This window comes from Typha angustifolia, chromosome 8 (genome assembly GCF_048772165.1).
Source record: "Typha angustifolia cultivar Huaian chromosome 8, ASM4877216v1, whole genome shotgun sequence".
Classification (NCBI taxonomy): Eukaryota; Viridiplantae; Streptophyta; class Magnoliopsida; order Poales; family Typhaceae; genus Typha; species Typha angustifolia.
The window spans coordinates 9,384,022-9,400,793 of NC_133246.1; the positions used below are offsets into that span (position 1 = coordinate 9,384,022).

The 16,772-nt window shown below is 41.0% G+C and overlaps 1 protein-coding gene across 1 annotated transcript in view; it reads right to left on the bottom strand.

Annotated features, from left to right (window-relative positions):
• Nucleotides 1-16,772, bottom strand: part of LOC140765184 (senescence-associated protein OSA15, chloroplastic) — a 43,148-nt gene that overhangs the window by 11,221 nt on the left and 15,155 nt on the right. The window contains exons 8-11 of the mRNA XM_073104132.1: nt 16,510-16,556; nt 16,241-16,364; nt 16,087-16,155; nt 15,882-15,985 (exon numbers count right to left, since the gene is read on the bottom strand). Coding sequence (XP_072960233.1) covers nt 15,882-15,985; nt 16,087-16,155; nt 16,241-16,364; nt 16,510-16,556 — 344 coding nt within the window. The remainder of the gene's footprint in view (nt 1-15,881; nt 15,986-16,086; nt 16,156-16,240; nt 16,365-16,509; nt 16,557-16,772) is intronic.

Consider the following 16,772-nt stretch of genomic DNA (forward strand, 5'->3'; position numbering starts at 1 on the left):
TTTACATTGCCTAATTCATTTGTTTTATTTCGACAAGCGCCTGAGTCTCCTATTGCCTACCTACTTCCTTTTGCTTGTTAAAAAAAAATAAAACAATTAATATTAACGGTAGAACTAGCTAGGTTGGAGGGAAAGTCTTGACATATCTGCAGTCCCCGTCTCGATCTCGGGAGCTTGTACTATTGGTTTGCAATTTTTCTGCTGAGTCTGACTGGTTCTTACTAAAACTTCATAAGTGGCTGGTGGTTATTCTGGTTATTACTCCTTTATCTGTTGCTGTGATCTCCTAGCTTGCATATCATCATTCATTTATTGCATTTATTTCTTTAATGGTAGAGACACATTATATGAACCTTCGTAGTGTTAGGAAAGTCTCTCACCTTCTATCCCAGTCTGTTATGGAACCCAATACCATGGAAGATTTTCATCACTTTTTACAAGAATCCATTGAAACCGTTACGACCAGATTGGATGACTTCAATGCTCGTCTTGAGGCTATTGAGATATCTCGTGACTAACATGAGACCAGGAGTGATGTCGGTGCGTCAAGATACATTTGATTTTCACGATAATAGGAGGTTCTCAAAACTATGATGATCAAATTATAAAAAATATTAAAGTGGATGCCCCAACTTTTGACGGTCGCTTAGATCTTGTTGTATTTACTGACTGGCACCATGAGATGGACCACTTATTTGAGTGGTATGATCTACCGGAAAACCGACACGTTAGATTTGCCCAAATGAAACTAGTCGTCCGAGCCAAACTGTTTTGGCAAAGTATAGAGCAACTTTCAATGCGACAAAACCAACCTCCCATAATTCGTTGGTATAAAATGAAAGAAAAATTAAAAGAAAATGATACGTTTAGTTAAGATCTTTTCTTTTTGCATTAGTTGTTTATTTTTATTAAAATAAAATTTCTGTAGGTCGCGTTCAAACGCAGGAAGGGTCACGTTCAAACGCCCTTGCAAACGTCTACATCAGGTTCGCAAATACAGAGAACACGAAAAGTGCATTCGAATGCGGTTGAGTGAATTCGAACGCCAGCATCGTGTTCGCACATGCAAAGAACATCTTTTGTGTGTTCGAACACGATGATCAGCGGGAATCCTCTAGAATTAGGATTACTTATTGTTTTAAGACTTGTTGGATAGCCTCTATAAATATGTAGATGGCAGCCAAATTCATTATGCTATTAGATTATTGATTTCTTGCCTCATATCTTCTCTCTAGACTCTCTTCCTCCTCCCTCTTCACCATCCTTCCATCTCTACCGTTGGCAAGGTTTCTCCTAACTTTTAATCTCCCTCGACTGTCAAGCCATCCCTCTTCTTTAGGATCTCGACCATTTCTTCCCCTTTGTCTATATCTCTTAATCACATCCACCATCCACTTTCATCTCCGTACCCATCCATAACTCTAACATCCACTCCACCCGTCACCACTACTATCACCCACGTTATTCCATATTTTTGTCCCAGTTGCAGTTTGAATTTGTAAAGGGCGTAAATACGAAAATTGTAGATTAGGAAGTTACAAATCTAACTAACTTGGTTTCGTAATTTTTTGACTACAGGAGAATATTTGACGAATATTTTTCCATAGTTGCGTGGACTGCTTTCTGCAATAAATTCAGATCTTAAGGAATTGTTCTGTAGCCGACCTTTTGGTACAAGAACGATTATGTTTTCCAATTTAAGGAATACATGCTGAGGTGTAATGTTGTGGAGGATGAGAAGATGACACTGAGTCGTTTTAGGCATGGCCTTAACAATGACATTCAAAAAGAGTTAGTTTTCCAGGAGGTTACCTCCTTGGATTAGGCTTACACTAGCGTTGAACTACGAGATGGTTAATAGGCAACAATTGCTTAGGCGACCAATTGGACGCACCCCTCCCAGTTACGCACCTGCTGGCGTAAAAGCTCCACCACCATCGGTACCTACCAAAACTACCCAAACTACCGCACCTGCCCAACCTGACAAAGGAAAGGGGCCCCTCCATAAAACTGCACCTATTAATGACCCCCGTCGATGTAACAAATGCAGACAAGTTGGTCATGTAACCTCAAACTATCCTCGAAAGACCCTTTATCTTGGGGAACAGAATGACACTATCGGGAAAAATGAGCTCGATGAACAAGTTTATGAACCTGAACCCGATGATGTCCAAGATAGTGACGAAGATCATGATTATGGAGACCATAATGTTGGTGTTGTTCGTTGCGTTTTGACGCAACCCCGGGAGACCGATGATTGGCGAAGGAATGCAATATTCCACACTTACATTAAATGTGGAACCAAAGATTGCAAAGTTATCATCGATAGTGGGAGCTATATTAACGCCGTCTCTTCTAGCGTTATATCTCGCTTGGCGTTAAAATCTACACCTTATCCAACTCCTTATAAGGTATCTTGGGTAAATGATTCTTCCATTGCTATAAATGAGAGATGTCTCGTTTCTATCACATTCCTTTCTTATAAGAAAGATGTGGTGTGACATTGTGCCGATGGATGAAGGGCATATCATTTTAAGCCGCCCTTGGTTGTTTGATCATGATGTAACTATTTTTAGACGTTCCTATTCGTGCTCCTTCACTTTTGAAGGCAAAAAGATTAAGATAAATCCTATGCGCCCTAAAATAATAAATAAAGATAACAAAAAAAATGCTCCAAGTAAAAAGGGTTTGCACATAATAAATTCTAAAGAATTTAAAAAGGAAGCAACCCAAGGCTCTATTGTGTTTGCCTTGATGGCTTGTGAAGTTGGGAGCGCACTACCTTCACTCGATCATCTGACGAATCTGCTCCTATACTAAATAAGTTTCAAGATGCGTTCCCGGATAATCTGTCGGACCAATTGCCTTCTTTGCGCGATATCCAACATGCAATTGACTTTGTCCCTGGAGCTTCTCTCCCAAACTTCCCACACTATCAAATGAGCCCCAAAGAATATGCTGAACTGCAACATCAGGTAAATAAACTTCTTATGAAGGGTTTCATCTGTGAGAGCCTAAGCCCTTGTGATGTCTGCCTTGCTCACGCCAAAGAAGGATAGGTCCTGGCGTATGTATGTCGATAGTTGAGCCATTAATAGAATAACAATCAAATATCATTTTCCCATTCCACGACTTGATGACATGCTTGATATGATGGCGGGAGCTTCAATTTTCTCTAAGATCGATCTTAAAAGTGGTTAGAATTTGCCCAGGCGATGAATGAAAAACTGCTTTTAAGACGAAAGATGGGTTGTATGAATGGTTGGTAATACCTTTCGATTTATCAAATGCTTCAAGCACTTTTATGCGTGTTATGACACAAGTGCTTCGCCTATTCATGGGAAAATTTCTTATGGTGTATTTTGATGACATTTTAATTTATATAGTCAATCAAAAGAGCTTCATTTAGACCATTTGTGTCAAGTCTGTCTAGCGCTTCGTGCTGCTCAACTCTATGGCAATAGGAAGTGTTCTTTTATTGTCGATCAAGTCATCTTCTTAGGATTTGTGGTCACTTCAAAAAGAGTCCACGCCGACCCTGAAAAGATCAAAGCAATTGTTGATTGGTCGGAACCACGAAATATTCATAATGTGCGTAGCTTTCATGGCCTTGCTACTTTTTATCGATGCTTCATTCGAGGGTTTAGTATTATCATGTCGCCGATCACTGCTTGCTTGAAGAAAGGAGATTTTCATTGGAGTAAGGCAGCAAATAAGGCTTTTGAAAAAATTAAGAGGAAAATGACAATAGCGCCTGTAATGCATCTTCCTGACTTTTCTAAAGCCTTCGAGGTGGAATGTGATGCCTTAGGCATCGGGATCAGTGGTGTTCTTAGCCAGGAACGCCATCATATTGCCTATTTCAGCGAAAAACTAAATGAGGCCAAGCAAAAGTACTCCACTTACGATAAGGAATTTTATGCTATTGGCACCATTATTTACTTCCGCATGAGTTCGTGCTTTATTCCGACCATGAAGCTCTTCGATTCCTAAATTCTCAGAAGAAACTAAATTCGAGGCATGCTCGTTGGATCGAGTTTTTACAGGAGTACACTTTTGTATTCAAACATAGAGTTGGGGTTAAGAATAAGACGACTGATGCGCTTAGCCGAAGGGTTAACCTTTTGTCTACCATTAACATCAAAGTCACTAGGTTTGACAAAATGAAGGAGGATTATACAACTTGCTCGGACTTTGGCGAAATCGTTCTCACTTTGCTGACTGATCTGAACTTAGCTTTGGACAGTTATTCCCTCCAAAACGGTTACCTATTTAAGGCTAACAAGCTTTGTGTTCCCCGTACGTCTGTGCGTGACTTCCTTGTTTAGGAGATCCATGTCAGTGGCCTATCAGGTCATTTTGGACGTGATAAGACCATTGAAGAAGTGGAGTGCCAATTGTCAAACGTGACGTCGCAAAATTTGTTGGTCAATGTAAGACTTATCAGTTAGCAAAGCACAGAAAACAAGACATTGGATTTTACACCTCGTTACCTGTGCCTAATCACCCGTGGCAATACATTAGTATAAATTTTGTCCTAGGATTGCCTCGCACATTTGGAAAACATGATTCAATCCTCGTGATTGTAGATCGCTTCTCTATGATGACCCATTTTATTCCTGCTAAGACCTCTGATGCGTCTCATATGACCAAATTGTACTTTGCCCATATTGTCAAGTTATATGGTCTTCCAAAAACTATTGTTTTCGACCGGGATGTTCACTTTATGAGCTATTTTTGAAAAATCTTATGGCACAAGGTTGGCACAAAATTAAAATTTTCTACTGCCTATCATTCTCAAACCGATGGTCAAACTGAGGTCGTTAATCGTAGTCTTGGAAATCTTTTGCAATGTCTTGTGGGTAATCATAACAAAAACTAGGATGTCATTCTTCCTATAGCCCAATTTGCATATAATAACTCCATTAATAGGTTTATTGGCATGAGTCCAATTGAAATTGTTCATAGTTTTAAAGTACGCAAACCTCTAGATCTGTTGCCTATGTCATCTCATTCTAGAGTCTCTGAGTCTGCTGAAGCATTTGCACATCATGTTCATTCTTTGCAGCAAGAAATCACTAAGCGAATTGAAGCGAGTAATCGCCAGTATAAAATACATGCCGACTTGCACAAACATACCCAAGAGTTCGATGTTGGAGATCATATTATGATTCGTCTCAGACCCGAACGATTCCCTTCAGGAGCTGTTCGGAAGTTGCATGCCCGTAGTGCAAGACCTTTCCAAGTTCTAAAACATGTAGGTGCTAGTGCTTATGTCATTGATATTCCCTCTGATTATGGCATTAGTTGTACTTTTAATATTGAGAATCTAGCAGCCTACCAACCACCTATGCACATTCCCACTGAACCCTATGATACATCTACTACCCTTCCAAACATCCCTACTGTGCCACATACCACTTCTCCTTTCCCATCCACATCATAAAAAAAGATAGACGCTATTTTGGATAATCAAATAACATCTACTGCAGAAAGAGGGGTTCACTGTTTTCTCGTCCGATAGCACGAGCGACCATAGTCTGATTATACGTGGATCACTCATGAAAAGTTACAGCATCTTGACCCTGACATTTTGGAGTACTATCAGAGCCACTCGACTGGTTCGAATTTCTTCCACCCTAGGAGAGTTAGTGGGGACACCACTTTTCATCACGTTTATTCTCGTAAGCACAAAAGGGCTGCACCCATGGCCCTTTGGCTTAACGAGGGTTATGACTAGTCACCTTCTAGGGCTATTTTCTTTTTTTGTCTTTTACTTTATTTTGCCTATATAAAGGCTTGTAATCATCTTTTATAGGTTAATGAATACTTTGAGAGCTTTTGCATATTGAGTGTTTGTTGGTGGATTCCAACATCGGTGGATTCCGACACCCCGATTGGTGGATTCCGACACCCCGATTGGTGGATTCCACGGATTTGATTATTTTTCCCTACTTCTTCTCAACCCTACAATCGAGACGTTGTCCTGCATTAGAGTGGAGTTGGATGAAAGAGAGAAAAAAGAAAAAGAAAATAGAACAATAAAAGAAAACAAATAGAAAGAAAAGAAACACACTCAAGCTCGTCGGAGATTGTTGTAGCCAAATCTCTATGAAGATGAATGTGAGATGTTTATCAAAAAGATATTGATAATCTAGCTTTTTATGTTGTTAGAATGTAAATATAAAGCAATCATTCTATAAATAGATTAAACTTTTAGAGTAGTTGGTGAGTTAACATAATATCAGATTAAGAGATCATGGGTTCAAATCCTACATATTTTTGCTTACCAATATAAAACCAAGGTTCCTAGTTTTGGCTGATCCAAATATGTATAAGTTAAAATGGATTGAGATTTATTGACTTATTTTGGTAAGATACCAACTGATACTCAATTCGGATTGGGTGAGTTTCAGTTGGAGGTTGATAGAGTTGGATCTAGGTTAGAAGAGTCCGTCGTACGTCGATGGCCACATGGATCTATAAAAGAGAAGCACCGATTTGCTTGGGAGGGAAAGAGAGAAAAAGACAAGAGATGGGATACGAGTAAGGCTCAGCCCGTCCAAAAGACCTAAAATTCTGATAGGTTGTCCTCTAGAAGTCAGGGATCCAATGCAACTGGAATCAAATCGATCGGATGAGTAGATCAAGAGATATGGTAGGAATATTGATCAAAGGTTAGGGGATAACAAGATGGATATGGAAGGTAGATAATAGAGTTGTAGCTAGGGTTAGGGTTATGGAAGGTGGAAGATGGCAGTGGAAGTAGGATAAAGCATAAAACTAGATGAGGGGGGGAAATGGACTGTACTCTCAGGGACGACAGGGGACGAGAGGATGTAAAGGAAGGGCAATGCCAGCATTAATTGCAGTTAAGAATGAGGCTCAACGATGAAGAACAAGGTCGCACGAGAGAGAGGAGATGAGGGAGAAGAGTCTTACGGCAAAACTAAACATTCAATTTGATTCATTCATGAATACTTAAGATACAAGTTATAATACACTATTTATAGAAAATAAAACATAAAACCTCTAAACAAACTTAACTAAACTAATCTTCCTAATCCTTCTCGGATTAGCCCTTTGTTTCACTACAGATAGAGTCAAAATTTAAAAAAACTTTAAATACAAAAGTTGTAAATCATGAGATTGACAATCTTATCTATGTGGTTTCCTAATATTTATAATATTTAAATATATAACAAATATCTTATGAATATTTTTTCAAAATTGTGTAAAATTAGATTTAGCTAATTAAATAAAATCCTAACCTACTAAGACTCTCACTAAACTATAAAAGCAGATAAACTAGATACAGTCAATCAATTGAGCCCAGTATTCCCATTATATGATTCGAACTAACCCGGTTCGCATCACGAATCAGTCGAAACTCGGTTGTATCAGCCGAAACTTAGTAAAAAATAAATTTTTTAAGATTCAGTTGGAACCTAAAATATATCTAACCTATAATTAATATCCTCAGATGTCTTTTTTCTTTCTTCAAATTTTCAGTTTTTATCCTCTATCTCTCACGCACTCTCCTCCCACCCCTCACACTTCACTGAGCTCATCCGGTGGTTGATTAGATGAGCCCCTCTGGCTACTCTGCACTCTGGTGAACTTAGAGTGAACGTTTTTTTTTCTTATTTCTCTTCTCTTTTTCTCAACCACTCTACCAAATTCAAATTGGAATTCATCAAAGTTTTCTAGTGAGTTTTTCTATAATTTTTGAGTGATTTTTCTAATTTCAAAACCTTGACCTCAATAGCTTGTGAGCCACTAGAGCTACCTTAGTGTTAATTGCAGCATGATTCAAGTGTCGCTAGCAGCTTGGTTTTCTTTTTGCAAGCCCCAAATTTGAGTTGATGCAGGAAATAATTTTGACATTCCTTTATACTCATATCACCTAAAAGTTCTTGAATATCAGTCTTCATATATCCTCTTGGATCCAAGGATCATCTATTGCTTCTTTTGTAGAATGAGGTTCTAAGCTCATCATTCCTTACCACAGTTTAGTTACCTCTCTAAGCCAAATGAGGGCTAATATTAAGCCAGCTTGTTATTTTCTTTTTCATTTTTTTTGTTAATAAATCATATGCGCTTGTAGATTAATCATAAGCTAGACAAAGAGATTAGCTCTCCCGATATAGATTTGGACAATTAAGCCAACCCAAGAAACAAGCCACAACAAGCAATATTTGAGTGAGCCTTGAGACGGAACTTAAGGCCACGCTCAAGCTTAGTTTTTCAGAATTTTGAGGCAAGTCTCATCAGGGTTAGCTTGCTCAAAACTGGCTCATCTACACCTCTACCCTAAAGTGGACTTAAAAATAGACAACAATTCTATAAAAGTGATACGATTCGGGCTTCACCGATGTCGTCTCGAGCATGGATACACTTTAAGGGTGTCTTTTATTTTTGTTTTAGTGTTTAATTCATAGAAAAATAATTTTTCTGTATGTTGCGTTCGAACGCGGGTAGAGTGCGTTCGAATGTGCTTGCGAACGTCTGCATCAGGTTCGCAAATACAAAGAGTGCAAAATGTGCGTTCGAACGTGCTTCCAAATGCCTGCTTCACATTCGCACATACAGAGAACGCAAAATGTGTGTTTGAACGCGGTCGGCGAAAATCTATTGTTTAAGGGTTACTAATTGTTATTTTTAAATTGTTTGGTTAGCCTCTAAAAGTGTGGATAGCAACCATGGAATCATATTATTGAATGAATTGAGTTTTGCCTTGTCTAATCTTCTTTTCTCTCGTTCTCTCGTTCCCCGGTGACGCCGCTTCTAACCCCCATCGACTGGCCACTCACCTTAGTCCCTTAAGGCGGCCCACTCTACCCCCTTCTTCCAATCTATCTATCACTTTGCCCTAACCCCTACCATTACCCCATAACCCTTCCACCTCAACGTATTCACTGATGCCACCCTATTACCGCAGGTCCACCACCATCCTTCATCACCTAGGATCTCGTGCCTCCATCCACAGATCCAAAGACGGACTCCCTGACGTTCATATATTAATCGGACGATATCTCGAGATCCCACCGTTTGATTTCCTCAAAACTAGATTTTTTGAAAAGCTCTTTCCCGGGGCTACAACATATCAAAATTTCACATCAATCCGACAGCTTCATCTTTTGGGATCTATTTTCAAAATTCTGTGTCAGATCCTGCCCAGATCTGAAAATCAGGATAGATCGAGCCTTAGCCTAAGAAGAGATCGTATCAACTTAATATCAGAGCCACCGTTTCTCGAACATGTGCTTCCTATGACGACAACCAGAGTCATGGCTGCACGGCGAGATGAGGAAAAAGATATTTCCCCAATAGAGGAGGGGGAAACGGTTGCGGGGACTTCCACCCGCGGAATCGCCCGACCAAACCTGAATACAGAAGAGCCTAGTGTTCAAACCATGTTTGGGTCTCTTTCCAAACAAATGGCCATCAACAACTAGATGATAATGGAGATGATGTGGGAATTACGGGCGACAAGAGAAGCCATGGCGAACTGAAATGCATCATCGACCCCACGACGCGAGTCCACCCCCATAAACCCGCCGCCACCAGTTCAGAATTTGCACCAACAGGAGCCTCTGCTGCCACCACCCTATGGGTAGAGACAAGCAAGGATGGTTCCACCAGGCCCAGTTGCAGGTGAGCCCATCCGACAAGCGAACCACTATGAAGATCGTCTTGGAGATCTAGATCCGTGGGCGAGGCAATACAAACCGACACCGCGTTGAATCAACCAAAATCGAAGAAGGGATCATCAACCATTCATAATGCATCCTCCTCCAGTTAGACAGGGATTGGTATATGATCCGGATCGAGACAACGGTATCTGTAGGCAAATCGTGCGTCTCGAATTTCCTAAGTTCAAATGTGATGATCCGATCGATTGGTTGTATAGGATGGAACAATTCTTTGCATACAAGGGTACAACGGAAGAATATAAGGTGACGCTTGTTAGAACCAGAAAAAAAAAATTAATTGGGGGTTAAGAGAGGAGGGTGCACGTGCTCTGCATGTGCAGCCCCTCCCCTCTCCCTTTCCGGCATGTGACGAGGTGCAGAGATCTTATCTAATCCGAATCATATTTGATTTGATCTTCTTTTAATCTATAAATTAAAACCCTAATCCCCTCTCTCTGCTTAACCATCTCAGCCCCCTTCTCTCTCTTCTTCTTCCCCTCCTTCGTTTTCTTATTTGCTCTCACCGTCGGAGTCGTCGCTGTGGAATCGGATCGCCGGAGCAATCAAAGACCACCATACGACTCGTTGGTAAGCCCTCTCCTACCCATTAATTTTAATTAAAATAATAGGGTAAATCAAAAATACCTAATTTGAGATTTCTGCTTCACCGGTGAATTAGGCCGGCCGGCAGCTTCGGGTCGTAGCCGCTCCATCTGGAAGCGTCTTGCTGTTGGCCTCATGCCGTGGGCGTTCATCGTTGGAGCTTTCGTGGCTCTGGTCGCCGTCGGTCATAGGATTGACCGTCGTTCGCGGGTTCTCTTCCACCTCGAGAGGACGGCGACACCGTGTGGGTGTTGGGGAGCTGAGGGTGCGGCCGACGAACCGTCGCCGCGGTGGTCGACAGCGGTGTCTTCTTTCTCTTTTCCTCTCTTTTCCTTTCTCTTTTTCTCTCTCTCTCTCTCTCTTCGGCTTGGAGAGTCTGGTCTTCTCCCTTTTTATTTTTGGATTCGAGTCGGGTTGGATCCGAATCCAAGGAACCCGACCCGATTCCATTAGTTAATTGGATTGGGCCTGATTTGGGCTTATTTTAGCCCAAATTAATAATTATTGAGTTAAATTGTAGAAAAATTTTAATACTTTTTTATTAAAAATGTTATTGTTATTTATTATTAAAGGTGGTGATTTTTAACACGTGAGCTAGGGATTTGAGATTCAGTTGTCTTGCCTAGACTCATGTGAGTGGGTTCACTTACATATTTATTTTATTATATTTCGTACATTTGTCAGACCATATAAATTTTGTGTGCAAATTATTTAGTTCACCCTTACGTACAAAATTTAATTGTTATAATTTTTGTGTGCAAATCTATTTATTTCATCTGTACGTGCGAAAATTTAATTGTTATATTTTCTATGTGCATTTAATTATTATACTTAGTGCATCACCATACTTTATGCAAATATTGAAATTTGTGAAAAGAAAAATGAGACTAGCATTGGTACGACTTAGAGAACAGTCCCGGTATAAATCGCTTGCGATTTTTCATGGTGACTCAAGTTTATCTGGAAGTCCAGGGGAAAGTCCTAAATCAGATAACTGCGGTGACTTTTTTAGGTGACTTTGGCAGAGTTAGGGAACAGTCCTAGGATGAATGAGAAATTTTCTAGGTGACTCTAACTTCTCTCAACGGTTAGAGGAAAAGACAGAGTGTGTTGATCACATGGTGATACCATCTGATGACCCTAACCAGATCAGCTATGAAGAAAAGTCCCAAGCGTCATCTCGAGGTGACTTCTACTTGATGTGGATCCATAGGGTTTAGACCCATTGAGACATATGACAGTATAAATATTAAAAAGATGTTAATATGTTGAAACCATGCAAGGTTACAAGTTGTGACTCTCTCTATATTTATCATTGTTATTATTTAAAGAGCATGCCTATTTTATATTGTTATGGATATTGTTGCTTTTAGTTTAATTTTATTCAGCATTATTATGATTAAAAATTTATTTGGTTTTCGAGTGGATTCCACTCACTGAACTATAGTTGTTGGCTCATGGATTCTTTTTTTTGTATTTATTTATTTATCTCAGGTAATAGTCAACTGGGTGACTAAGCGAGATGTACCCGGACTCCACCTCCACTTAAGATTCACCTATTTACTTTTTCGCTCTTTTGGATTTTATGCTTTAGATTAGAAGTTTTATTTATTTCGTTTAGAGACTATAAAACATTAACATTGTTTTATGTTTATTACAATTAGTATAAATTTAATAAAGTAGATCTTCATTTTATTTATTTATTTTGTCATCGTACACGTAAAAAGTACTAATAAGGCTTCGTGTATCTCAAGCATATTGAGATGCATGGCCGGTCATGATTCCTATTTCGGGTCATGACAACGCTTGCGAGCTTCCACCTTGAAGATGCGGCATCTCATTGGTTTCGAGCAACCAATGCCCATGAGACGATTGAAACTTGGGCCGACTTTTGCGCCGATATCATGCGGTGATTTGGAGCGTCGGGGTATGAAGACTTCGATGCTCTCCTCTCAAAGACGGTGCAAAGGACCACGATTGGGGCATACCAAGAAGAATTTGAGAGGATAAGTAGCCGATGCCAACCCCCATGGACGGATCAGCAACTTCGCAGTACTTTCATCTCCGGACAACGGGGAGACATACAAGCCAACGTGAGGGCTTTAAGGCCTAGAACCTTAAAGGAGGCCTTCGAAGATGCAGTACTCATGGAAGACAAACATCGAGCCATGAAGTTACACCTCAAACAGAACTGGACGAGCCAAGGAAGCCACAATCTAGCTTAACCAACCATAGCGGCAGAGAATGTCATCGGCGTACCAAGAATCGCTGCTGCAATGGTGCCTCCTTGAGCACCCCTGAAGCCCTCCCAAGATGTGAAGTACACACCTAGAGGTCCGGGACAAGGACTCACACCTGCTCAAGTGGAGAAATGAAGAGCCAAAAGCCTATGCTTTCGTTGTGATGAGAAGTTTGTACTAGGACATCGCTGTGCTAAACCGATGGGATCGATGATGCTAATAGATGGATTGAAGGAGGTAGAGGATGAGATTGCAGTTGAAGATGAAGGTGTGGCTGGATAGCAAGGAGGAGTAGCTGAGGAGCAACCCGTGGAAGACATGATAGCCGAAATCTCCCTCCACGCCTATTCAGGGACAGCCGTGCCAAAGACTTTGCGGGTGAACGGTGTAATTAAGAAAACCACAATGAGAATCTTGACTAACACCGGGTCCACCCACAACTTCATTGACAAGAGGCTCATTAGGAAGATTGAGCTTGAGTCGGAACCCACGTAAGAATTCGATGTGACGATTGGGGATAGCACCACATTACGGGCAAATTTCATTTGTGGAGGTGTGGAATTGAAGGTGTAAGGCCAAACTTTCACATTGGATTTAAATCTGTTGGCCTTACGAGGTGCCGACATTGTCTTGAGGACTCAATGGCTTCGAAGCTTGGGGCCCGTGACATTTGACTTTACAAACCTCACATTGACATTTTAGAGGAATGACCGGAGAGTGCTGTTGGATGGATATCAACCGCTGTTTAAACTTCCAAGTGTAGGGGATGCAAGTGAGCTTGCTTCTTTCTCGGCAATCACCTTTCCTTTTTTCTCAGATTTGTGGAGTGCGCAGAGGATAGTGATCTGGTCAGACTCATGGAGGAGCTCAGAGAGAACCCATCAAGCCACCCCAAGCACGAGGAGTGTGACGGGTTGGTACTCGAGCGCCGGCGGATCAAGGTACCCGCGGAAGAAAAGCTATGGAGACTATTGATAGCACACTTCCATGATACTCCTATAGCAGGCCATGAAGGGATCTTATGTACCTACAAGCGGCTAGCCCAAAACTGTACATAAACAGCGATGAAGTCGGACGTGAAGAAGTATGTATGTGAATGCCAAATCTGCTAACGAGTCAAATTGGAGACACTCAAGCCCAACAACCTGTTGCAACCACTACCTATACCGAAGCATATTTGGGAGGACATCTCCATGGACTTCATCGAGGGGTTGCTGGAGGTTTAAGGACAATCAGTGGTGTTCGTTGTGGTAGATAGGCTGAACAAATATGCTCATTTCATAGCATTGACGCACCTGTATCAACGAAAAAGGTTGCTGAAATTTTTGTTCAGAAAGTGGCGCACTTGCATGGGATGCCTAGGACGATCGTGTCGGACCGGGATTGCATCTTCATCAGCGAGTTTTGGTTCGAATTCTTCAGATTGTAAGGGACTCGAGTCAACCTTAGTTCAGCTTATCACCCCGAAACGGATGGCCAAACCGAGGTGGTGAATCGTGGACTAAAGCAATACTTGTGATGCTTTGTGGCTGACCAACCAAAGAATTGGGTCAAATTCCTTCTATAGGCCGAGTGGTCATACAATACAGCTCATCACTCTAGCATCAGCATGACCCCCTTTGAAGCGGTTTATGCCCTATCTTGCATGCCTACGATAGAGTCGCAGCGGCGGATCGAACCAAACTCGACTTGAAACTTGCGGATCGAGATGAAATCTTGAGATGGCTTAAGATTCACCTAGCATCAGCCCAAAATTGCATGAAGTAGACTCATGACAAAGGCCGGCGTAAGCGAGAGTTTGAGGTGGATCAATTGGTGTTCGTTCGAGCTCAACCGTATCGACAATCCACATTGAGGCCAATTTTGAACCGGAAGCTAGGTCACAAGTCCTACGGGCTATATCGAGTGCTACAACGAATCGTACCGATAGCTTACCGATTGGACCTACCAGAGGGAACACGGATCTATCCGGTTTTCCATGTATTGGCATTGAAGGCCCAGATCGGGCCTAGCCATGTGGTGGGTTCGGCCTTGCCCGAACCAATAAAGGAAGATAGCCCAGCTGAATCGGTCCGAGTCTTAGGTCGTAGGAGGAGACGCCAGGGATCTACCTGGGAGTTAGATTCAGATATCATGGATCGCTTCCCAATTTTACACCTTGAGGACAAGGTTGCAGAAGCGTGGTGCATTTATATGATTCGGGCTTCACCGATATCGTCCCGAGCATGGATACATTTTAGGGGTGTCTTTTATTCTTGTTTTAGTGTTTAATTCATAAAAAAATAAATTTTCTGTATGTCGCGTTCGAACGCGGGTGGAGTGCGTTCGAACGTGCTTGCGAACGCCTGCATCAGGTTCGCAAATACAGAGAGTGCAAAATATGCGTTCGAACGCGCTTCTGAACGCCAGCATCACTTTCGCACATATAGAGAATGCAAAATGTGCGTTTGAATTCGAACGCAGTCGACGAAAATCTACTATTTTAAGGTTAATAATTGTCATTTTTGAATTGTTTGGTTAGCCTCTAAAGGTATGGATGGCAACCATGGAATCATATTATTGAATGAATTAAGTTTTGCCTTGTCTCCTTCGTCTTCTTTTCTCTCGTTCTCTCGTTTCCCGGCGACGCCGCTTCTAACCCCCCTCGACCGGCCACTCACCCTAGTCCTTTAGAGGCGGTCCACTCCTCCCCATTCTTTCAATCTATCTATCACTTTGCCCTAACCCCTACCATCACCCCATAACCCTTCCACCTCCACGTATTCACCGGTGCCACTCCATTACCGTCGGTCCATCATTATCCTTCATCACCTAGGATCTCGTGCTTCCATCCACGGATCCAAAGATGAGCTCCTTAATGTTCATCTACTAATCGAATGATATCTCGAGATCCCATCGTCCAATTTCCTCGAAACTAAATTTGTTAGAAAGCTTTTTTCTGGGGCTACAACATATCAAAATTTCACATCGATCTGACAGCTTCATCTTTCGGGATCTATTTTCAAAATTAGGATAGATCGAGCCTTAGCCCAAGAGGAGACTGTATCAAAAGGCAAAAGATTGATTACTAAAGAGGAGGTGATCCATATCCAACGGGTGATTCTTTTACAATCTACTATTTTTGAAGTGCAAATTTTGCACAAAAAGCAAGTACTCGAGATAATATTTCAAATTCAATGATTTAAGGTAGAACTATTCATGAAGGTATAACAAATCAGAGGAAGGATCATGCTGCAGATAGGAAAACCGGATCATGGACTCAGCAAACATATATTTGCATGTGAAATAGACAAAGCTTAATATTAATCAATTTATTTAATAGAATAATGCTGAGACAAAATACCTGGTATTAACATCAGGAGAGCTCGAACATTCAGCTAATAATGAAACGCTGGTTTTACCATCCATTGCATCAAGGTCAATAAGAGTTGCTACTAGCAATTCAAGCTTCCCAAATCAAAAACCAATTTAACAATGAGTAAAAATGAGGGAATTATTGGAGAAGAATTATTATTATCCAATATCAAAAAAGAAATACAAAATTTCACCTCCTCAGGATCTGTATAGTCAATCCCATCAGCCTCAGATAAGGCAGATGCCATACTCCAGTATGCATCCTAAATAAGAACCAAAGAAATATTTGATACAAAAATTGAATACAATGAACTATCAACTGCATAAATAGGTTAAATTAGAAAAGACCTCAATGGCAGTGACCCGGTCAGTAGAGAGTTCTCGAGCAAAGAGATCAACAGCCCTCCCATTCTTTTCAAGGGTGATGAAACCCATCGTATTACTAATAGAAATGGATCCTTCCTTTGGAGGTCTGCAAAAATGGCTTCACCATGAGTACAACTGCATTACAAAGGACATTATACTGCAAATGAATGTACAACAATCAGACATAATAAGGGCTTCAAACACCATCAGAATAAAATGGTTAACCATCAGGAGTTCAACAGGAAGCTCACTGCTGATACAACTTGTTTGCCATCATGTCATGGATGTCCTTAACAAACTGCAGTAGACAAAGAAAAAGAATGAACATGTCTTGTAATGTAGTTTCCAGAGAAGCTTGTTATCTATAATATATAAGGCTTTATGTGATACATTATGTTAAAGAAATCTCTTCATGCTGATTGTTGCCCTGTGATGATTATCACAGAAGTCACCTCTTAACTTACATATGACAGTATGGCAAAAGAATGTCCTCTAATAACGAAAGTAGTAACAT